This window comes from Uranotaenia lowii, chromosome 1, assembly GCF_029784155.1.
Source record: "Uranotaenia lowii strain MFRU-FL chromosome 1, ASM2978415v1, whole genome shotgun sequence".
NCBI classification, from domain to species: Eukaryota; Metazoa; Arthropoda; class Insecta; order Diptera; family Culicidae; genus Uranotaenia; species Uranotaenia lowii.
Window position 1 is genome coordinate 12,696,022 of NC_073691.1, and position 25,000 is coordinate 12,721,021.

Consider the following 25,000-nt stretch of genomic DNA (forward strand, 5'->3'; position numbering starts at 1 on the left):
CATTTTTATATTCGATTTCCCCGGCAACGATTTGATAATTTTAAATATATGTTTCAGTAATGTGTAGACAATTTGGATTTTAATTTCTAGACTATTTTTTTAAATTTGGATTGAATAATTTTAACAAACATCTACATCGTTTAGTTAAATTCTCAACATCTCATATTCGGGTTTGTTAAATTTAATTATACCATGTTAATGACAGTTTTGCTGGATGGTTCTTCTTTTGTGAAGGAATAAAGTTTATGATCCTGCTATAGATCTGCAATGCATCAACATCGAAAAGTGATATGCCTATCAATGGTAGTTTAACGCACTTTCTTCAATTTCGGCAATTGCCATTCGATGCTCTCCTATTTATTTCCTCCGTTCGTCCACGAACTTCTTTTTGCTTTTGTAATCCATTTGCTTGTTATTGTTGCGTTTTATTTTTTGTGCAGAAATATTCTTCGAGATTCTGCGTGGATCTAAAATGTTTCCGTAAAATGTAAATTTGTTTCAACTAATAAATGTTTTAGTTTATTACCTAACGAGTGATTAATCATTAATTCGAAGAAACTCCTTTATGCTTTAGACTGAAAATATTATGATTTCGGGTAGGTTTTCCTCGCTGTTGCAATTGGGAACAACACAATTTTCCACAACCTAAAAAATAACACATATTAAATAATATCCGGTCTCTAAAAATCCCGCATACTAAAAAACTGTATCTCAAACCGTCCAGACAATACAACTACGACTACAGGAATAGTTACTGTCCCTGTAAACGTTGCTATTATGTTAAACTATATTTCTAAAACGATAAGAACGAAGCATGAACGTTCACGTGGAAAAGTGATGGTATTTGAAAATGTGATTGAACGGTTGAACGATTACTTCAATTTTATCAATAATCGTTAAACTGATCTCAAACCGTTATCCGTAGCGTTCATGCCTTCTGTCACACTCCACGTCAAAAGTAAACAAAATGTGGGTGCAAGAGATGCCAGATGTTTTTCAATAAAATCAGCATACATTTATGAACATATTTTTTAGGTTTCATAATCAGAAAAAAGGCAGATTTCTGTTAATATTGGGGAAATTGGTCTAAATTTTTTACAAAAACAATTGAGTTTGAACCATAATGAACTTTTAGTTAAAATTACTTTTATTTGAAATTACTAAAAGGAAAAAGCAAGAATATTTTAAAGAAGTTTTTAACGCTTAGGCCGATGACATAGTGAATGCGATGCTGCGAATGTGATTCAATACGGTGAACCACAATATTTGATGAAAATTTTATGTGAATCGCTTAAACCTGACATACTCAATGGGGCGAAGCAGATGTCAATTTGTTCCGCAGCTCGAGATCGCATTGACTGCGTCCGTAAATTCGCATCGTATCGCTCACTATGGCCGATGACATAGTGAGAGCGATGCGATGCGAATTAACGGACGTAGCAAATGCGAACTCAAGCGTCGGAACAAATTGACATCTGCTTCGTCACGTTGAGTATGTCAGGTTTAAGCGATTCTCATACATTTTCATCAAATGTGGTTCACCGCATTCAATCGCATTCGCCGCATTGCAGTGCATCGCACTCACTATGTCACCGGCCTGACTGACTGGTTTGAAAATTTTCTGTATGTCAACTCAAACTTATTTCAATTATTGTAGGAAGATAACTGTAAAAGGTTTCATTTTATTTTACGTATATTTCCGCAGTTCGCTTCTTCTTCGCATTTGCCACTTTTCATGTTCACTATATCATCGTATTTGTTCACAAGCTATTTTATTTTATTAATATACATTTGTATAGTTTTTGGATAAAAAAAATGTTACAAAATCGTAAAATATCTAAAACTGGCACCACTGCCCCACACCGGCTGAGTGAGAAAAAGGTAAACAGCAAGTTGGTGAAAAATGGCGACCGATCTGCTGGATGTGAGATTGCTAAGCGAAAACCATCAAAATCCAGTGGCATCAACGATAGTACTGCCAGGTAGGTGATAACATAGATAATAAAGATGTGTAAAATCATAATTGAATTTTCGTTACCCCCAGGAACCATCTCTGATAGTGAAACGCAACCAAAAATGGAAACTGACCATGGGTTTCAACAAAATTCTTCAACAGCTCCGAAAAAAAAACCCTGGATAGGAGATAACGTCTACGATAGGAGAATAAAGAAAAACCTAATACGAACATATTCATCGTGGAAAACAATTTTTGATGTAAGTAATAAATTGAAATAAGATTTAATAGTATGATTTATTATGATATCCGAAATCTCCATATTTTATTTACATTTGTGTGCGGGCTCCATTAGCGCACGATTCTCATTATCGTCTGAATTACGTTGGAAGAACATCATATCAAATCGTTTCACGACTATTGCTATAAATGTTTGGCTACAAGAGAACCTTTAGAAAAACTGTAACAGAAACAGTTAGACGACCCAGTCACGCTTTCCATGAGTGGTATTTGGATGTTATCTCAACTGTATGTAAAACAGTTCCGCCATATAGGCGTTTTAACAGTTTTTAACAATTACATAACCTAACGACATATTAAAAATACTGTGAATTTGGGATTCACGATTCAACCAATGTACTTCACAGTTTGAATAATCGTTTGATAAAAGTTTTTTTACACTTCATCAAATCGTCATTTGACTATTTAAGAAATCGTTAGGTTATAATCCTTATTTATGCGGGATATGAAAGATTGCGTAGTTCACTTTTTCTTACCTTATTCTGTAATCCAACCTTGATAAATTCTACTCTTAACACCGAAATTTTGGAATTTTCCCGTTTGTTTTGGAAAAGTACTATGTGTCTTGACGTTTCAATAAATAATATCACCCTTTTGATCGCAGGGCCCTCTGAGCCTCTGAGAGTCGTTTCGAGCTGCAAATCGCCAATAACTACAATTCATACACGGAAAATAAAAAAAAGGTAAAATTTACCTTTTTGCGAGGTGAATTTTTTCCACCCCTCTTTCGAGGTAAATTTTACCTTTTTTCATTCACCTAGCAAAAAGGTAAATTATACCTTTTTTCAATTCACCTAGCAAAAAGGTATATTTTACCTTTTTCGCATTCACCTAGCAAAATTTTAAATAATACCGTTTTCCCATTTACTGATTTAAAAGGTAAATGCTGGTTGGTTTGATTGGTTTCTTCAATAGGAATTAAAAAAATACAAAATTCTATCAAAAATTATATTTATTGGAGATAAATAGGGACTGGTAATTCGGCTTCGCGTTCTTCCGAGCCGCCATGGCCGCTGAATACTCCTGCGTTGCGTACATTCATGACCTCCTCTGTTCGGCTAATCCGGTCACGTTCGGCTTTTCCGGCTGGAGGATGACGTGGAATACACCTATAAGCTCTATGGGTCGATCTGAAACAAAAGCAATGTATTATGACGAGAACCAGCACAACAAAATGATATCTAAGAAAACACTTACCGTTCTATTCCGATTTTCACATATTATGCACAAAGCAAAACTTGTTCCTGAATGACAAAACAGCTTAACCTCAATAAACGGGTTCGGCGAATAGTCACTTTTTTTCGAGAAGAATTGTACCGTTTTGTTTAGCTCAATCCAGGTCAACTTCACCTCGCTACGAGGTAAGTTTTACCTTATTTGGTTTTACCTTTTTTTCTAGGTGAATTATACTTTTTTATTCAGCTCAATTCAGGTGAACTTCACCTCGCTACGAGGTAAGATTTACCTTTTTTGGATTCACCTTTTTCCTCGGTGAACTGTACCTTTTTTCCAACCTCGATTCAGGTAAATTTTACCTCGCTGTGAGGTGAGTTTCACCTCGAAGAGGTAGAAGCTACCTTTTTGGCTTTCACGATCGTTTACCTTGGCTATCTCGGTAAATTTTACCTTTTTATTATTTTCCGTGTACATTAATTTACATTTTCTAGTCAGTTTTTTCTGTAACTTAACGGTTGTTTTGAAACGAACTTCGAAAAAACAGACAGCATTCTGCCGTCAAATGACAGCTGTCAATGTTTTTTGACAGAATGCATATCGGAAAACATTCTGGCAACACGGCTTCGCATCAACGCGGACCGCAAATCGTCCATTTCAATTTTACTCCCAGTGGCATTTACTACGTAAGTTAAATTCGCTTCTCAAATCATGTTAATTTTTAATAGTTTGGTTGGTTTTGATGTTGGAAATAGTTAATTTTCCGAGGGTAGATAGTTTCTCTCTAAATTTTCTTGTTTTAATTTGTTGTTGAGGCTCTATTTTTGAAAAAGATGCACACTTCGTTATGTTCCACGTGTTATTTATGTTATTGTTCTTAATTGTTGTTGATTGTTGTACTTCCGTTTCTAATGCATCTAAAGTATGTAGTTTAAAAGTCAGTTATCCGATTTTTATTATCTCACGTGAGGAACTGTTTTATTGTTATAAATTCTAAAATCAGTAATGTTAGATATGTAACCTAACCTCAAACCTGACTTCCGGCATTACAAGTATCCATGTTGTCATACAATTTATTGACCGTTTTATTTATCTTCCTCTCCCGAAAATTCAGGTTAAAATCGTTACTCTCACCTTAACGTAACGATGTCGGGAAACCTGGACATACTGGCGCTGAAGGAGGAGGACGTCAACAAGATGTTGGCGGCCACCACCCACATCGGCAGCACATCCGTTAACTTCCAAATGGAATCGTACGTGTTCAAGCGTCGCCCGGATGGTGTGCACATCATCAACCTGGGTCGCACCTGGGAAAAGCTGTTGCTAGCTGCCCGGTGCATCGCTAGCATCGAATACCCCGGAGAGGTGAGTTTTGGAGGGCTTGTACGGAGAACCCTTTTTCCCGGAATCCTTGATAATGGAGGGTGAGCCTACTGATGAAGATGCTATTGAAGAGGGAATAAGATGATGATTTCATTTTCCATCTTTCGGGTCGGATGCCCCGTGACGCAGAACTACAAATGAACTGATTATTCCCTATCGAATGATATAGTATCTCATGATGGCTGTAGGCATAGGCCTCAGAATCCTTTCAAAAAAATATCGTAAATATTTGGATTTACAAGCACTCGCATTTTAACTGATTTGAGAATGATGCATGTTCAATGGAAGATTATTGCGAAGATTGACAACTTGTTAAATTTCTTGTAAAAAATCAATAGAAAATTTATTGTTACCAGTTTTAAAGCTTAATTCTGTCATTTTAGAAGGATTTCGTAAGGTTCTAAAGGCTAGTTTCAGCATAGCTTCGAAGCCAGACACAAATTTTGTAAGATTCTTCCTTTTGGTACGAGATTTTCGTACTGAATTTATCAGAGCTTTGAGTTCAATTATTGTCTCATTGTCATTGGCATTGTCAAATAATAAAAAAGCCGGTAAGGGAATTAAGGGCAACATTTTCAAAAAATCGGGCCATTACAAATAATTCCAATGTTCCCGTAATCGTGATCGTAAAGTAAATCAGTCTCAAATTTAGCAAGACTTCAGAATAATTTGTCCGAATTTGGGTTCTAAATTTTTAAAATATTAGTCTGAATTTCTTCTTCAAGAACAAGTTTCTAATTTAAATGTTAAAGAAATTGTCCAAAACCGAAAATTTTTTAAATTAAAAAAAGGCAAAATTTTGAAAATTTGGCACATTTTAGTTCTACTAAACTGAAATTTTTATTTTTTGGGTTTAAAGATTTTTTGAAAGTTGTGGCATTGAATAGAGTATTATTATTAAATTTATAAAATTTGAGTTATTCTTTACACCACATAAGCGGCATATGAAAAAAAAAACGAGAATTCTCCTATTTGGCACCCAATATGTTAAAATAGTTCAAATCCCAAAATTATTTCGGTAGCAAATTTTGAATAGGGCGAATGCGCCAAATATAAACAAACTGAGTTATCAGCTGAGTGAAAGAGTACATTCGATGTCCTAAATTTTGATTGTACAGTTATCTAAAGAATATTTGGTTTATGAGAAATAAAGGAAACAAAATAATATTTTTGCTGGGGGCTTATGGAGCTGTCGAAACTTTGAACGCGTTTTTTCTCGAAACAGCGATGTCGGCGCATTCGCCGTATTCAAAATTCGATACCGATTTCTAATATTTATAATTGTAGAAATAAAAAAAAGCACAAAAGTTAAAAAAGCGTCCTAAAAAAAATCATTCTCAAATTGGGTTAAAAATGTGTAGCTGCAGTCTGGTTAGCATAATCGGCATTGAATAATTCCTAGCAGTTCCTTGGCGATCTTTTACAGAAACCAGTATAACAAACTTTCAATCCACTGCCGGAGCAACGCACTTCCCTTCTTTCGAGGAAGGGAAAATTGCCTCTTCGGTGCACAAGATTTGAAAGACATTCCCTTTTTTGTTAGTTTTTTTAAGCCAAAATTATCGAATAACTAAACTAATTTGTTCGATTTCATTACAGGTCTTCGCCATCTCGTCGCGTCCCTTCGGACAGCGTGCGGTGCTGAAGTTCGCCCACTACACCGAGGCTACCCCGATTGCCGGACGTTTCACTCCCGGTGCCTTCACCAATCAGATCCAACCGGCCTTCAAGGAACCGCGTCTGCTGATCGTTACCGACCCGCTGACCGATCACCAGCCCGTCACCGAAGCTTCGTACGTCAACATTCCGGTCATTGCCTTCTGCAACACCGATTCGCCGCTGAAGTTCGTCGACATTGCCATCCCGTGCAATACCAAGGCCCCGCACTCGATCGGTCTGATGTGGTGGCTGCTGGCCCGCGAAGTGCTACGTCTGCGCGGAAAGATCACCCAGGATCGGTGGGACGTCAAGCCTGATTTGTTCTTCTACCGTGATCCGGAGGAGGCCGAGAAGGAACAGGCTGCCCTGGAGGCCGCTCCGGTCGCCAAGGATCTGTACCCGGAGGAACCGTTGGCTCCGCTGGAGGATACTACCACCTGGGCCGGCGAGGAGGCTGTCGTTGCTCCGGTTGCCGCGGCTCCGTCTGCAATCCCGCAGATGATTGCCGCCGACGATTGGAACGAGGATGATACCCAGGCCGCTGGATCCTGGGGCGGTGGCGGTGGCTTCTAAGTCTCGCACCTAGGTTACGCTACGTGGAATCCATGTAGGTTTTGTACCTTGCGGGTTTGAACTCGGAAATAAACAAAAACCATTAAAAAGTAACTCGATTTGAGCACGGTTATTTCTTTATCACATCCGACGGTTGACAGGCCTTTTAGAAGATGGAAATCGGTATTAGAACGCATTCGAGAAAGCCAAATCTATAAATCAATCCTCTTTAGGGTCAGGTGTCAAAGCTATAATAACACTCCATTTTGACACTTCGACGGCGCACCGCAAGGTTTCAAACCAGGTGTTATCTTGCTCCTGGGTGTTAAAAAAGCGAGCCAGGAGTCAAATATGAATACCGACCAGCTCCTGATTTGACAGGTGCTAAAGTGTCTAGGGAAAATTTAGAAGAGAAAATAGCAACAAACAACAATAACACCTATCGATGCGTCACCAGTGGCAAAAATGGAAACCAGTTTAGCACTTACCGGTGCGCAAATAAGCTGCTAAAGCTGAAATAAGACCGAAAATGTGTCCCGAGTTAACACCTGGGATAGCACCTACCGGTACTGGTGCTCTTAATGAAACTAAACTCCTAAGAGCAAGTTCACTGATGTTGGGAAAAAGTGGTAGAAATCTTGACTTTTTGAAAATTTTACCATGCCAAAATGTTTTCAAGATCTTGGGGCGTTGTATTTTTTTACATCACTGTTTCTATTTCAGCCGTATGTGATAGAATTATTGCTATTTTTGCATCACAGCATGCGAAAATACAACACGTGTTGTAAAACAACTAGAAGGCCACGGATCTTGAAAATGTTTTTACATGGCGAAATTTTCAAAATGTGCCGTAAGTGTCAAAATTTCTACCACTTTTTCCCAGCACCAGTGAACTTGCTCTAACAGAATTAATTTTTCGCTTTCATCGACAGTTTCTGTAGTAATCTAGCCGGCCTAAAGGTTATTTTCAGTTACTAGGTTATTTTCAGTTTCTGAGGAGCTAAAACACTTCATTAAGAAAAGTTTTTTTTAATTGTTCATATTTTTAAGATCCATGATAATCAGAAATTTGAGTCTCATCGCATTTGATTTGATTATCGTGTCGTGATGCCGGTTGGGATGCGAGGATTGGTGACTCAAACAGCATCTGTTTCGCAGCTCGCGCCAGCTAAGTCCAAGATGGCAGTTCCATCGCGGGATAGTGACCTTAGGCTAACAACCTACTGCTCCCGATTTATTAAATTGTTACGGAAACTGAGACGAGAAATAACCGAATTGGAACTTTGGCAACGAATTTTAGCATGAAAACACGGACTAGAATTGGAACTTGGAATGTTCTGACCCTCGCCCAGCCAGGTAAGCTGGCTCAACTTGCTAGAGAAGCTAGCCGCCTCAAGCTAGAGATATTGGGACTGAGCGAAGTCCGTTGGCCTAACTCTGGAGAACACAAGACACAGTCCGGGCAGGTCCTGCTTTACTCTGGCATACGAGGAGAACACGCTACTCGGGAACGAGGAGTTGGTTTCCTATTAAGCCCGCAGACCCATGCGGCCTTCATAAGATGGGAACCGATAAACGAAAGAATAGTCGTAGCCAGATTTAGAACACGGGTTAGAAACCTTACAATGGTCCAGTGTTATGCGCCAACTGACGTTGCCGATTTGCCGGAGAAAGAGCGTCAATTGAACAGTGTGGTTGAGAAAATTCCGAAGGGTGACATTCAAATAAACTTAGGCGACTTCAACGCAAACATGGGCTCCGATAATCAGGAATTTGAGCGCATCATAGGGCGCCATGGCCTAGGACAGATGAGCGAAAACGGAGAGCTATTTATAGAATTTTGTGGCAACAACAACATGGTGATCGGTGGATCGCTCTTTCCCCATCGACCAGCACATAAGATCACTTGGGTATCCCGAGATGGCCGAACAGAAAATCAAATTAACCAATCTTGATGTTCGCAACAAACGAAGCGCAGACATTGCATCTGACCGTTACCGCGTCCTTGGTGAGAATACGACTGAAAGTCGCGCGTGTCCAGCGGCGAGACGAGAAAATCGGATGTCGATACAACGTCCGCCGGTTGGAGAATCCAGAGGTGAAAAGGGCATGGTACTCTCGTGAAAGTTTGTTGAAGAAGAAGTGAATGGATGTCGGATGAAACCTGGAGGATAGTCGATGATCGGAGAAAGGCGAAAGTCGGAATTGAGCAGGCATGTACCGGGTCAGCCAAAGCAGCCGCCCGCTTACGATATGAGGAGCTGGAAAAGGCAGTTAAACGAGCTTGTAGACGAGACAAGAGAGCCTGGACAAACTCCCTAGCTGAAAAGGGAGAAAGAGCCACCACCATTGGAGATACTTTATGACATTTCTCGCCGCCTTAGTGGTGCAAGGACTTATGCAAGAATGCCGCTGAAAGACCGAGCAGGTCAGTTATTGACCGATCGAACAGATCAGCTCAAACGATGGACTGAACATTTTAAACAACTCTTCCGAGTCACGAATAGTGATGGCCAACAAAACCCGCAGTTTTAAGCGCCAACAGTAATTCGCTTATATGACGTCAACTCGGAAGCGCCCTTGCTGGCGGAAAAAGAAGCGGCAATCAAAGAGACGAAGTCCAACAAAACGCCTGGAATCGATTGCATTCCTGCTGAGATGCTCAAAGCCGACCCTGCCTTGTCAGCACAAATGTTGCACCGTCTTTTCGCTGACATCTGGGATACTGCGACATTTCCGGCCGACTGGATGCAGGGTATCCTTGTGAAGCTCCCGAAGAAAGGAGACCTGACCGAGTCCGGTAACTGGCGTGGCATAACTTTGATTGTACAACCCTCAATATACTCTGCAAAGTGGTCCTGAACAGGACCAACAACAGCAACAAGCTGGATTCCGATCCGGACGATCATGTGTGGACCACATCACAACGCTACGAATCATACTGGAACAAATCAACGAATTCCAAGACTCTCTTCTGCTGGTGTTCGTTGATTTCGAAAAAGCATTTGACCGACTGAACCACGAAAACATCTGGGCTGCTTTAAGACGATGAGGAGTCGCCGAGAAACTTCGAAGCATAGTAAGAGGCTTTCGTGTAAGGTCCTGCACGACGATGTCTTGTCCGAACCAATCCCGGTAACTGCTGGAATCCTTCGACAATGGAGCAGCTAAAAGACCTTGACCTGGCAGACGATATTGTTTTGCTCACCCAAACAAAACAAGACATGCAGAGCAAACTCGACGACCTCACCGAAAGCGTCAAAGCAGCAGGTCTCAAAGTCAATGTCGGATAGACCAAGTCGTTGGAAATCAACACAAAAAATCGATTCAATTCCGTGGAAGCTGGACAACAGGTTGAGAAAGTGGAGTGCTTCCAGTATTTATCTTGGTAGCCAGATTACGCCTGACGGTGGTACCGAGACATCGAAACCCGGATCAGAAAAGGCCGATTTGCTTTTGCGAGTCACTGGAACATCTCTACGAACGAAAATTCGAATCTTCAACTCAAACGTCAAATCCGTATTGCCGTAAGGGTGCGAAACGACGAGAAAACTGCAAGTACCTTTTTGTAAACCTCTGCCTGTGGAGTATCATCCGCGCTTGGTGACCTGGCAACTGGATCTCAAATGAGGAACTACATGGCCGGTGTCATCAAAGGTCGCATGAAATCGAGATTCGGGAACGTAAGTGGAGATGGATTGGACATAGGCTGCGAAGAGATGAAAACGAGATTTGCAGAGAGGCGCTTGATTGGAAGTCTAGCCGCTGAAATTCGAACCACTGACCATACTGACTGGACACTCGATTTCGTTTGTTGGATAATTTTTCCAACAGTACGCAATATCGATTCCAGAGTGCGCATCGATCAATTTGACAAAAAAGTTATCCCAGTTAGGAATTGCCAACCAACTTTCTAAAAAATTAGGCAATTTCGGCGATAAAATCGGGCTAAACAGGTCCATTTTTCCTACAGGGCATTTGAATCGGCAAAATGGTAGGATCGCCACCTACCGTCGGTATTGCGAACCTGCTAAATTTGACGAAAGAAATTAGCCAGAAAATGATCGAATTTTTGTTCTAAGTGTCCTGTCAGTATAATCAGCAGTGCTGCAAATTATCAGTGGCAGCTTTCAATATTCAATTGAATTTACTGCAGTGTACGCTCAGTTTATTTCCATCTGCATTCATCTGATAATGAACAGAAAGCTCAATATAGCTTTCGGGATATCCCGAAAGCACTCTGCATACTCATTCACGAATCGGCAACATCGGTTCTCAGTATACATTCAGGCTCTTTGCAGGTTCATGAGATTATCCAATCTTCATTTTCAGTTTCAAGCAAACAGTGCTGAAAGTGAAAAAAGCTCAATTCGATTATCATTAAGTTTAGTTGAATGGTGACAAAGCTTGTTCGATGCGCTAGACTTGCGGAAATTAAATAATCACTGCTGAGATTTCTATTTTTTAAGGATTTTGATTAAAAAACGTGTTTCCATATAGTGTGTAGAGGTGGGAAGTTTGAGAAATAAGTGTTCGGGTTGGCGAGAAAAACGCTGTCGAGGGAGCGTGTGGAACGAATGTGGGGGACAAAACTATGACAAAATTACGACAAAAAGTAACAAAATTATGATACAAATATGACAAAAATTCGGCAATAAAATGACAAAACCTGACAAATGTGGTAAAAGTATGATAAAAAAAACAAAAATCGGACAAATGTGACTTCAATTTTACAAAACAATAAAAACATTCAACGCAACCCTGTCGAAAATATGACAAATGTGAAAAATATATGACAAATTTTTCACAAAAAAAGATAAAATTTTGCAAAAATATAACGGCTGTGGTAAAAAACTGACAAAAATGTGACAACTATAACAAAAATATGACGAAATATTGGCAAAAAACTTCAAAAATTTGACAAGCGTGGTAAAAATATGAGGAATGTATAACAATAAAATGGCAATATCATGAAATTAAATTGTGATAAAAATAAAACAAATTTATGACATAACTAAGACAAATATGACCAATTTATGATTTAAATATTTAAAAAATTTAAAATTGAACGGACAAAAATGCCGTCGTAAAATTATGAAAAATTGATAAAAATATGAAAAATGTCTTATCTTTCAGATTGTTGTCATTTTTTACTAAATTTCTCATTAGTTTACCATGTTTTTTTTTTCATTTTATTGTTAAATTATTGTAATAACTTTGTCACATTTATCAGATCTATGTCATAAATTGTTCTTGGTTAATTGGTGTTAAAAACACATTTGTCATATTTTTGACTAAGTTTTATCGAATTTTTGTCATTCAATAGTCATTTTTAGTATGTCATATTTCTGTCTTTATTTTGACATGTTTTTGTCATATTTGTCAGATTTTTGTAATTTTGTTGTTGTTATTGTATTGTCAAAATTTTGTTAAATTTTTGTAATATTCCTCATATTTTTGTCATATTTTATTACTTTGTCAAATTTTTTCTCATCTGTCAGATTTTTGTCATGTTTTTGTTATATTTTGTCATTTTATAGTTAATTTTTTGTCTTATTTAGGCCATAATTTTGTCATATTTGTAAGATTGCTGTCATTTTATTGTCAAATTTTTGGCATGTCTGTCAGATTTTGGTCATACTAAATATTGTCATAATTTTGTCATGTTTTCACCATTTTTTTTACATTTTGTCATAATTTTGTCATTTTTGACCACAATTGTAAAATTTTTGTCATATTTGTCAGATATTCGCCATGTCGCCATCAAGAAATTTATATTCATCTCTCGTAACCGGGAGAAACTAAAACTAAAGTTTTGTAACATTATTCGGAAGTGCCAAATGTGACACGTGAAGTTTTAAAAGTAGACAATTTCCTGGATTATTAGGCGAATAAATATTGAAGTATACTAACTGACTGAAGACAAGAAATTTTCGGAGTTTTTCCGTTAAAACAATAATATCTCAGTAACGTGTGAAATGAAATTTACTGTGCTTGATAAATGATGTTAAATCTTTTTTTAAATGTAAAGTAAAATAAGTCATTTTTTCTTCGTCAGTGAATCCCTAAAAGTGATATTCATAAACTTTCTCGGGAAAATCTCGGGAAATAATACATTAAAAATGGACCAATCGATTCTCGTTTGTTTTATTGAAGAAAGATTTCCTTTGCTATAGAAAATTATCGCATACTTTACTCTCTGGAGCCACCACTAGCAACTTATCGGCCGATCATCAGTTATTTATATGCAATATTTGGACCGAAAATTGGACGGCTTCCTTTGAATTCATGGAAAATTATCTCAATTTATCGATTTTATTCTCTTAGAGTTAGAGACACTTGATTGAATCTGATATTCCCGTCATCGTATCCCCATGGAAACATGTTCCCCCATTAGGCCTAAAGTGTTTCAATCAAGCTCTTGTATTTCGATTATTTATCCCCAAATCCAAGAAATAAATCAGAACCGCTCATTCAAAAATCCACTCACTCGATCAGCCGAACCTAACAGACAAAACGAGCCCATCTTCGTCGTCGTCAGATGAAGGAAAACAAATTATCGAACCACCATCACTCGCAAGCAATAAGAACGTTTGTACCACACACATGTGATTGGGGAAATTTAGCGAATCCAAATTCACAAGTGGTGAATTGTGTGTAAATAAAAACAAAACACATCAACCGCCTAGAAAAAAAGAAGGCGATGGGGGATGGAGGCTGGGCTACGAAGATTGATTGATCTCGCACGACTGAACGCGGATCCTGGCAATGGGATGTAAAGTTGTGCGCCTTGTTCAAAACCAGTCCCATTCTCAACTTTCCGTGAAAACATATGGGAACGGTGCGATTTGTTTTCGGGTTTGTTAGGCGATGTCTAAGTTCACATTTTTAATGTTAAGACTAACTCAATTGTTTGACAAGTTCTTGGTATTTTTTTTTTAGGTATTAGCCTTTTTCAATCAAAAATAGACAATAACTTTTTTCTTTCAAAATATAAGTAACTTTTGCGAAATTTTTAACCACATCGGCACGTTCCATTGTATCTCCACCATCAGAATTTGATCTTGTTGCTATAACGCGCAATTTTTCGTCATAGATGAAGCGGAAAAAAAGTTTTCTATTTCTCTCTTCGTTTCGGTTGTTCCGGATGGAAAAATCGTTCAGCCCTTTTGCGGCGGTTTAAATTAACTTTTTTTTTTGGAACACTTCGACCAAAGTTTTTGTTTCCGGATTTGGTAAAAATTTGATTATCTATTTACTTTTTAAATGAGAAATAATTCCAGTCCAGTTTCTGAAATGTTTGAATTAATTTTATGGGTGAATAAAAAATGTATGATTTATCAGCCTTCGATCGGAATAAAAAGTCGTAAAAATTGAGTTTTGAAGACAAAATGTCAATTATTTAATTTTAAGTTAATTTGTAATTTTTTTTTATTCATCTGAATCAAGTTTAAAATTCAAAATCTGAATTGCAATATCAATTGAGGCCCTCAGAATCATGCCAAAATCATCGATTTTAAATTAAGTTTTTCCAATCGATTCTTCATTTATTAATCTACATCTGGTGCAAAACTCCGATTTTTTTTAACATTTTAACATTTTTTCGATTGGATTAAAACTGCTCTAATGACAACTTTGTAGCGCGATTCTCACAAAGTTCGTTTCAATTGTTAGTTTAAAAAATGACTCAAGAAAAAAAAAGAAACATTGAAACAAAAATTGCTTTAAAAAATGAAAATCAATTCATAAAGTCAGACTTAAAATCGAGATTCCGGAACAAAAACCAAATTCACAACACAAAAATAGAAACGAGAATAAGGATACAGAAATATAATTCACAATAAATAGTATATATAGTATATTCTTACATCAAACTATGCTTTAATTATATGTTAACGTGAGATCATCTCTTTCTACAACCAACTTGTAACTCATAGTCTTTCTTTGAAATCTCCACTAATATGAAGCTGATTATCTATCATCTCATTTTTTTCATTTGTCCTCTCAACATGATGATTTTACTTTTTTGGTTCTAACACGCAAATAATTTGCAGTCCCTTCTATTCACTTGTTTCAATTCAGCTGTCATTTTAACAAGCTGATTTTAGTTCTTTGGTCCTTCCAGGCCCGCAAATAATTGGCAATCCCTTTTACTTTTGTGGTCCTCCCAACACGCAAACAATTGGCTGTCCTCTCAACTCGCCATTAATTTCAATTTAGCTGTCCTCTTAAAACGCTGACTCTACTTTTGTGGGCTTTCCAACAAGCAAATAATTGGCTGCCCTCTCAACTCGCCATGAGGTTCATTTCAGCGGCCCTTTCATCACACTGATTCCACTTTTGCGGTCCTCTCAACACCGCGAATAATTGGCTGTCCTTTTAACTCGCCATTAACTTCATTTCAGCTGTCCTCTCAACACGATGATTCCACTTTTGCGGTCCTCCCAACACGCAAATAATTGGTTGTCCTCTCAACTTGCCATTAATTTCAATTCAGCTGTCTTCTTTTGCGGTCCTCTCTGCACGCTAAAAAATTGACTGTCCTTTCAACTCGTCATTAATTTCAATTCAGCTGTCCTCTCAACACGATGATTCTACTTTTGTGGTCCTCTCAACACGCTAAAAAATTGGCGGTCCTCTCAACTCGCCATTGATTTCAATTCAGCTGCTCGCTCAACGCGCTGATTCTACTTTTGCGGTCCTCTCAACACACGAATAATTGGCTGTCCTCTCAACTCGCTATGATTTTCAATTCAGCTGTCCTCTCAACGCTCTGGTTCTACTTTTGCGGTCTTCTCAATAAGCAAATAATTGGCTGTCCTCTCAACTCGCCATAACTTTCAATTCAGCTGTCCTCTCAACACGCTGATTCTACTTTTGCGGTCCTCTCAACACGCAAACAATTGGCTGTCAAAAATGACAAAAATCACAAAAATGAAAAAAATGACAAAAATGACAAAAATGAAAAAAATGACAAAAATGACAAAAATGACAAAAATGACAAAAATGACAAAAATGACAAAAATGACAAAAATGACAAAAATGACAAAAATGACAAAAATGACAAAAATGACAAAAATGACAAAAATGACAAAAATGACAAAAATGACAAAAATGACAAAAATGACAAAAATGACAAAAATGACAAAAATGACAAAAATGACAAAAATGACAAAAATGACAAAAATGACAAAAATGACAAAAATGACAAAAATGACAAAAATGACAAAAATGACAAAAATGACAAAAATGACAAAAATGACAAAAATGACAAAAATGACAAAAATGACAAAAATGACAAAAATGACAAAAATGACAAAAATGACAAAAATGACAAAAATGACAAAAATGACAAAAATGACAAAAATGACAAAAATGACAAAAATGACAAAAATGACAAAAATGACAAAAATGACAAAAATGACAAAAATGACAAAAATGACAAAAATGACAAAAATGACAAAAATGACAAAAATGACAAAAATGACAAAAATGACAAAAATGACAAAAATGACAAAAATGACAAAAATGACAAAAATGACAAAAATGACAAAAATGACAAAAATGACAAAAATGACAAAAATGACAAAAATGACAAAAATGACAAAAATGACAAAAATGACAAAAATGACAAAAATGACAAAAATGACAAAAATGACAAAAATGACAAAAATGACAAAATTGTCAAAATTATCAAAATTGTCGAAATTGTCGAAATTGTCAAAATTGTCGAAATTGTCAAAATTGCCAAAATTGCAAAATTGTCAAAATTGTCAAAATTGTCAAAATTGTCATAATTGTCAAAATTTTCAAAATTTTCAAAATTTTCAAAATTTTCAAAATTTTCAAAATTTTCAAAATTTTCAAAATTTTCAAAATTTTCAAAATTTTCAAAATTTTCAAAATTGACAAAATTGTCAAAATTTTCAAAATTTCAAAACTTTCAAAATTTTCAAAATTTTCAAGATTTTCAAAATTTTCAAAATTTTTAAAATTTTCAAAATTTTTAAAATTTCAAAATTATCAATATTTTCAAAATTGTCAAAATTGTCAAAATTGTCAAAATTGTCAAAATTGTCAAAATTATCAAAATAGCCTAATGTAGGTAGACCAAGAAGTGGCAATTTTTATGATTCTTTTACACTGAACCCAAAATCGCACTCAAAATGCACTTGAAGATTCACTTAAAAGTAAAAATTCAGTGAATTTCTTGTTTCCAAGTGACTCATGTACACTTCACTTCCCCCTCACTTAAATTTATAGTGAGCGAGACAAAATTCACGATAGGATCTCAAATTTCCAAATGAGCATTTAGTTTCAAGTTGCTCCAAAGAAATTCTAAACTACAAAACTGCTTTAATACATATTTAGATGTCTTCGTAAATTTTATATGATATTAATTTTTTCTTACAAACAATTGTTCAAGTTGTTGAAATTGTACCTTAAGGAAATTTTCGAACTTTTCTATTCACAAGAAGTTTATGGAATTTTGAACCACTTGAGTTGAACTTTTCAAGAAGTTTGCCATTTAATTGGAACATGAGATAGTTTAAAACAAATAAAATATAATAACATTACGCCAAATTACAGATGCCATACTAACTATTAATGCAGATGAGGTTTTATGGCCATTGACTGTGCTGGGGAATTGAAAATAGCATTTTGTTCAAGTTACATAATCTTGTTGAAGTTGTAAATATTTCAGTGGTGGCTCCAGAGAGTGTAATGTGACTTTTCTGTTTTTTTTTTTAAATTTTTGTGAACAATATCAAAACTTTGAAAAGCATTCTCATCAAGTTGTTAACTGATTTTAATAGTTTCCTGATTTTTGTAACATTTCGACCACAGATTAGAATCTTTATCATGGTAAAAGATAACATTGATGATCCATTATGTTCTTTTATGCAAAAGCTAGCAGTATAAAGGTAAATCAATTTTGTTTCATAAGTGGCTCCATAGAGTAATGGCTCCATAGACTAACTTCATTCATATGTGGCGCTGAAAGTGTGAAAAATCACTCCAAGTGCCCCTTTTAAATTCTTAAAGAGATAATTACGAAGCTGACGTGTTTAAAAGCTCTCTGCATGCATACATTCATCTGCTTCCATTCAGTGATAGTTCTGACACGATTATACCCGCCAGCAGGAGACTGACTTCCTACTTCAGAACGTACCCACCTAAGAAGAAGAGCGAGTAAGACACAATTAAGTTCTTACTCCCCCACATAACAAAACGGAAAGACACATGTTTTCAGCCGCCTCACAACTAATCTCGCGGCTTCAATCTTCTCGACTACGAAGACGTAGAAGACTTCCCGTCGACTCGACTCAACTGGAAGGTTTTGTTTAGTTGTCGTATTAAAATTCAAAACCACTCGCCTTGCCTTTCCCATTTTGCCTTTCTGGTAGCTACTTTACATTTACAATGCTCACGCGAAGAAACAATTTCTTCGCTTTTTTTTTTGCTCCTCAAGCTGCTGCATATGGCCAAAAACGCAACATCGCACAGACTACCTACAACAACATCCGGTGACTATTTAGATCTACATCTACATCTCGAGAACCCGAGCCCTTGTTGTTTGTTTGCCGCAAACCTCGCGGGCACAAATTTCTTATCATTCCATGTCCCATGTCCCATGCTGCTCGGCTACACAGCAGAGCGCAAAGAAAACATTCGGTGTGTTCCTCCTTATCATCATCATTATCATTTTTGCCTTCATCATCCTTGATGACAGTTTTTTTTAAATAAAAAAAAACATCATTAAGGTTATCATTGAAAATGTCTGCCGCCAATGACGATATCAAACACACACAATCCAACTCCCAACAACCCATTACATTGGCTCTGCGAGACTCTGTGAGCCATTATTTTTGAATGAAATAAATCAAATCTTGGAGCCAACGCTCGAGGATTCCCAATATCCGCCCTTTTTCGGTTTCGGGGTTAATGGGGTTTTCTGTTGTTTTTGCTTCGCTAGACTCGACTTTCTCCACGAAAATGATAAAACTTTCACTCGCTGGAAAATTCCAAGTGAGAGAAAAGAGCAAAAACATTCTCTGTTTATTGCTCTCCAGTGAAAGTTACTCAGGAAAATCAAGAGTGTCATCGAGTGATGATTTTGAGAAGTAACTCAAAATGAGCATTCGTCTTTTTTTATAAAAAATAAAAAATCTCAGTGGAGCTCACTCGAAAGACAGGCGTTTTCCTTTCTCTGACAACTCAGCTTTGTAGAAATTTTTGAAAGTTTACTCTCTCTCTCAGAGTGCAATTTGACCGAAATTTCGAGAGAAATTTAGGTGTGTTTGATCCAAACAGATCACATTTCTTCCTACCAGAAAAAAAATCCCCTATCTCAGAGGACAATGCTACAAAAAATCTCTTTGTTTTGATTCCAGCAATAAAAGGGCGTCGGCGCACTGCCATTTACTATGTATTTATCTGCTGAAACCCCTAAATAGTGGGTAAAACCCATACTGCTTCCTGCTGCTGTTAGGTTAGGCAAGGAGTTTGCCAGCCGTAATGCATGGTTTGTTTTGAATTCTACGAGATTGAGTTTTGCTGAGACCACTCGCTTTGTTGTGGCTTTTGTCGCTCTTTTACTTTGAAAAGTTCGGAAGGGCGTTGGAAAATCGTTGTCTGAGAAAAAGTATTGAAATTATTAAAATTCAGCATTTAATTTTGTTTTTAATATTTTGTTTCTGAAATTTGAATCTAAAAACTTGAAAATTTTGACAATTTGATCAATTTGAACAATTAAGGCATTTTCAACAATTTTGACAATTTTTTTTAATTTTTTTTTAAATGTAGACAATTTTGTCAATTTTGTCAATTTTGTCAATTTTGTCAATTTTGTCAATTTTGTCAATTGTAACCATTTGATTGTCAAAATTGTCAAAATGGTTAAAATTGTCAAAATTGTCAAAATTGTCAAAAATGTCAAAATTGTCAAAATTGCCAAAATTGTCAAAATTGTCAAAATTGTCAAAATTGTCAAAATTGTCAAAATTGTCAAAATTGTCAAAATTGTCAAAATTGTCAAAATTGTCAAAATTGTCAAAATTGTCAAAATTGTCAAAATTGTCAAAATTGTCAAAATTGTCAAAATTGTCAAAATTGTCAAAATTGTCAAAATTGTCAAAATTGTCAAAATTGTCAAAATTGTCAAAATTGTCAAAATTGTCAAAATTGTCAAAATTGTCAAAATTGTCAAAATTGTCAAAATTGTCAAAATTGTCAAAATTGTCAAAATTGTCAAAATTGTCAAAATTGTCAAAATTGTCAAAATTGTCAAAATTGTCAAAATTGTCAAAATTGTCAAAATTGTCAAAATTGTCAAAATTGTCAAAATTGTCAAAATTGTCAAAATTGTCAAAATTGTCAAAATTGACAAAATTGTCAAAATTGTCAAAATTGTCAAAATTGTCAAAATTGTCAAAATTGTCAAAATTGTCAAAATTGTCAAAATTGTCAAAATTGTCAAAATTGTCAAAATTGTCAAAATTGTCAAAATTGTCAAAATTGTCAAAATTGTCAAAATTGTCAAAATGGTCAAAATTGTCAAAATTGTCAAAATTGTCAAAATTGTCAAAATTGTCAAAATTGTCAAAATTGTCAAAATTGTCAAAATTGTCAAAATTGTCAAAATTGTCAAAATTGTCAAAATTGTCAAAATTGTCAAAATTGTCAAAATTGTCAAAATTGTCAAAATTTTCAAAATTGTCAAAATTGTCAAAATTTTCAAAATTTTCAAAATTTTCAAAATTGTCAAAATTGTCAAAATTGTCAAAATTGTCAAAATTGTCAAAATTGTCAAAATTGTCAAAATTGTCAAAATTGTCAAAATTGTCAAAATTGTCAAAATTGTCAAAATTGTCAAAATTGTCAAAATTGTCAAAATTGTCAAAATTGTCAAAATTGTCAAAATTGTCAAAATTGTCAAAATTGTCAAAATTGTCAAAATTGTCAAAATTGTCAAAATTGTCAAAATTGTCAAAATTGTCAAAATTGTCAAAATTGTCAAAATTGTCAAAATTGTCAAAATTGTCAAAATTGTCAAAATTGTCAAAATTGTCAAAATTGTCAAAATTGTCAAAATTGTCAAAATTTGTCGAAATTGTCAAAATTTTCAAAATTGTCAAAATTGTCAAAATTGACAAAATTGTCAAAATTGTCAAAATTGTCAAAATTGTCAAAATTGTCAAAATTGTCAAAATTGTCAAAATTGTCAAAATTGTAAAAATTGTAAAAATTGTCAAAATTGTCAAAATTGTCAAAATTGTAAAAATTGTAAAAATTGTAAAAATTGTAAAAATTGTAAAAATTGTAAAAATTGTAAAAATTGTCAAAATTGTCAAAATTGTCAAAATTGTCAAAATTGTCAAAATTGTCAAAATTGTCAAAATTGTCAAAATTGTCAAAATTGTCAAAATTGTCAAAATTGTCAAAATTGTCAAAATTGTCAAAATTGTCAAAATTGTCAAAATTGTCAAAATTGTCAAAATTGTCAAAATTGTCAAAATTGTCAAAATTGTCAAAATTGTCAAAATTGTCAAAATTGTCAAAATTGTCAAAATTGTCAAAATTTTCAAAATTGTCAAAATTGTCAAAATTGTCAAAATTGTCAAAATTGTCAAAATATTCAAAATTGTCAAAATTGTCAAAATTGTCAAAATTGTCAAAATTGTCAAAATTGTCAAAATGGTCATTTTTATTGATTTTTTTTAAATATTGTATTTCCTGTGATGTTTTTTTGAATTTGGCATTTTTGTAATTGTATATTTTCTGTTAGTTTTGTAACTTTGTTGAATTTATCCCGAAAAGTCAGCTCCAGGTGAATCGACGGAACCAATTTGCAACCCCTGAACCTAAAAGAGTCCAGTTGAAAACACCAAAACGTTTTTCCCAGAGCCGAGCCGAACCGAGAGCGCGAAAAGAACAAAACAATTTTTCGAATTATGTTGGCAAATTGAGATCGCTCTTCAGTCGAATAAAGAGCAATAACGGAAAGAAATAAAAAAAATAAACAAGAAAAATAAAAACCACCATTTGAGTGGCGACCGTAACCATTTGGATTGTTGATCAGAGAAATGAGAGATGAGAGTGTGGGAACTCACCGGAATAACGTCAATTTGAGAGCAGTAATTGCACGTGTGCATCCGAAAATCTCACTCGATCATATTTGAGGAAATGAGAAAGTTTGGGTTGGGTTTCTCCCCAGAAAACCGGATGACGTTAGAAAATAATGTTCGCGCCATATTTTGCGAGCGCTACTATCACGTGGTCGTTCAGATGATAAATCGAGATTTTCCTATGTGTGAGTATCCATCCTCCAATAGATTGCACACATGCATGCAGGCATGCATATGTGCTTGTGCATTTCCGGACCAAAGAGGAAAAACGCACTTGTACGCACACACATCCACCGAAAGAACGGAAAAAAGAGGCTGAGTGCGAGAAACGGTTCCGGATGTTTGGAACCAGGAAAGGCAGAGCATGGCGGTTGAGTTGATGATTGTTCGTTGTCCTTTTGCAGACGTCGGCGTCGTCGTCGTCGTCGTCAGTCGAACTATATTATGGGAGCAACTGAAAGAAGACCAAGGACCGATTGTTTGCTTGGTAATTTTCCTTGCGGGAATCTGTTTTCCAACGTTCTCATTTGCTTGCCTTTCGGGTTGTTGGGTGAATGTGTGTGCTGTTTTTTTTTTGTGTACAATTCTTTCTTTCCTTCACTTTTATTCCTCCTGGCAGACACATTGGCTTGCCTACTCACCTGCCGAGAATGGACTTCTAGGAACGCATCCGAAAAAAATACAATGCTTCGGTATAAAGGGAAATTCTCCGGAGGGCGATTATTTTTTCCCCGGAAAAAAAATGTTATCAATGTAATAAAACACAAATCCTTTAGCAGCAAGTGCAACAGTTTGGGAAACTTTGTGTTAGTTTTTCGCAAATGAACATCAATTGTATAGGCACCTCAAACTGATGAATTCAAATTCAAATTTGGAATTGATTCATACATTTTCATATTGCATTTGATTAATACATTTGATTAATCAGAAATCTAAACCGGAATTCTTAATTTCAAAATAAAATCTGACTACATAGCTAGATTTGAAAACAATATGTATCAGTTCTGATGTGTAAAGGTTAAAATATGATTTATAATTTTTGGCTTTGCGTAGAAGAACAAAACCATTACTAAGTAACCACAATGAACTGTCCAGAATGTGCTACGGCTTTTTTCAACAAGTGGTCCTGGTATTTCTTCAGATTTTCCTTCTGAGACATTCATGATCGTCTATCAATAACGAACATTATGAACAATGATGCGAGGATAGGCGTTAGTAAATGATTGTGGGAACGACGTTCAAAATTTATCATCAAGTATGTCGATCACCGTTGATTAGCCACTTGACGAATAGCAACTGTAACCCCCGTTGGGGCATGGTATATTTTTATGTATCTAGTTAGTGTTGATATCCGACAAATTTCAACGGATACGTTCACCACGTGCGTATCACAGCACTCGGAGGTGTAAGTATTCTAGCTTGAAACGATCCTGATTGCTTTTCTTGAGCGATTTTCCGAACATTGCTATAGAGTTTTATTAGATCTTCTGGATGGGCTCCCCACCAGGTGCCGGTAATTGATCGGAGAAAATTAATTCTTTGCTGACATTTTCCTTTCAGATACTCAATGTGATATCGCCAGGTGCGCTTGGAATCAAACCAAACCCCAAGATACTTAAAACACCTCGATCGAGTGATCGTTCTGCCTAGGAGATGAAGCTTAGGTTGAGCAGGTCTATGTTTCTTAGAGAAAACAACCATCTCCGTTTTCTGAGGAGAAAAATCAATCCCAAGCCCCAATTCCCAGGATGACAATCTGTCTAAAGTATCATGCAAAGGCCTGTGCAGATTGGACTCTGTAGATCCTGTTACAGATACTACGCTGTCGTCTGCAAGTTGTCTCAGCGTGCAGCCTTCAGAGATACAACTATCGATGTCACTTACCTAGAAGTTATACAAAAGAGGACTCAAACATGAACCCTGAGACAGGCCCATGTATGAAGTCCTTCTTATTGATCAATAAAGGAGGCAGACCCCAGGTGTGGAATCTGGATAGATTTTTCCTGTTAAGTTGAAGATCCTACTATGGCTATATTCTTCGCTCTCATGAGTTGAAGTACGGTTAGGCATGCGTTGTGCCACTTTCCACAATGTACTTAAGGACGTTTCTCGTGACAACCTCCCACAAAATTACGCCAATACGCCAGTTTTTTTTCCTATCAATTTTTTTTAATGATTTTCAAGGGAAGAATACAGTTGAAAGTTGTCAAGTGTACCGTGCTTTCGGAAGGCTTCAAATGCATTCGATTTCTCGGCATGCAATTGGTAACACTGGTTTTCCCACCATGCATTGGGAGGTTTTTTTGGGGGGGGGGGAGGGTCTAGGGAGAGGCGCCCTTTAAAATGGCTGCGTAAGAACGATTGGATCGTTCTTTTAAAGAACGCCTCTGTTTATCCCAGCGGCTTTTGAATGCCTCGCGATATCATGATGTGAGTCCCGCAATAGAGACATTTCTGATCTATTGCTGAGCACGCTCCAACCTCATGACTCTCCAAGCACTTGGGACAACGCGTCTTGTGACAGCAGTGGGACGTTGTGTGCCCCAATTTAATGCAATTTTTGGATTCCATTGGGCGAGGCACAAAAGGAAGCCTTAAAATTCCATCTATCAAGATGTAGTGAGGCTCCCTCAACAGAGGCGGTACCCTCAAAGGTTACACGAAATGAAGCTGACGGTGAATATTTTTTGACTCAATTTTCGGTGGTACCAATCGAGAGTTGACGGCAGTCCAGGATTTTAACCGAGGTCGAATCGAGACTCTTGAATTTGTCCATCCCTTTAGCCAAAATATATTCAGGCGTCAGGCTCATTTCTGTGATCACGCCCTTAATCTCTACATTTCGAGACGG

At 36.2% G+C, this 25,000-nt stretch overlaps 1 protein-coding gene across 4 annotated transcripts in view; it reads left to right on the plus strand.

Moving 5' to 3' along the window:
- Positions 1-7,135, plus strand: part of LOC129739663 (40S ribosomal protein SA) — a 243,595-nt gene extending 236,460 nt beyond the window's left edge. For 3 of the 4 annotated variants that reach the window (XM_055731149.1, XM_055731150.1, XM_055731151.1), the window contains exons 2-3: positions 4,542-4,792; positions 6,410-7,135. In XM_055731149.1, the coding sequence (XP_055587124.1) occupies positions 4,574-4,792; positions 6,410-7,042 (852 nt within the window). In that variant the 5' untranslated portion in view covers positions 4,542-4,573 and the 3' untranslated portion in view covers positions 7,043-7,135. Of the gene's footprint in view, positions 1-4,029; positions 4,114-4,541; positions 4,793-6,409 lie in introns of those variants that run through there. The other variant, XM_055731148.1, reaches the window with a different exon arrangement.
- The last annotated feature ends 17,865 nt before the right edge of the window (positions 7,136-25,000 follow it).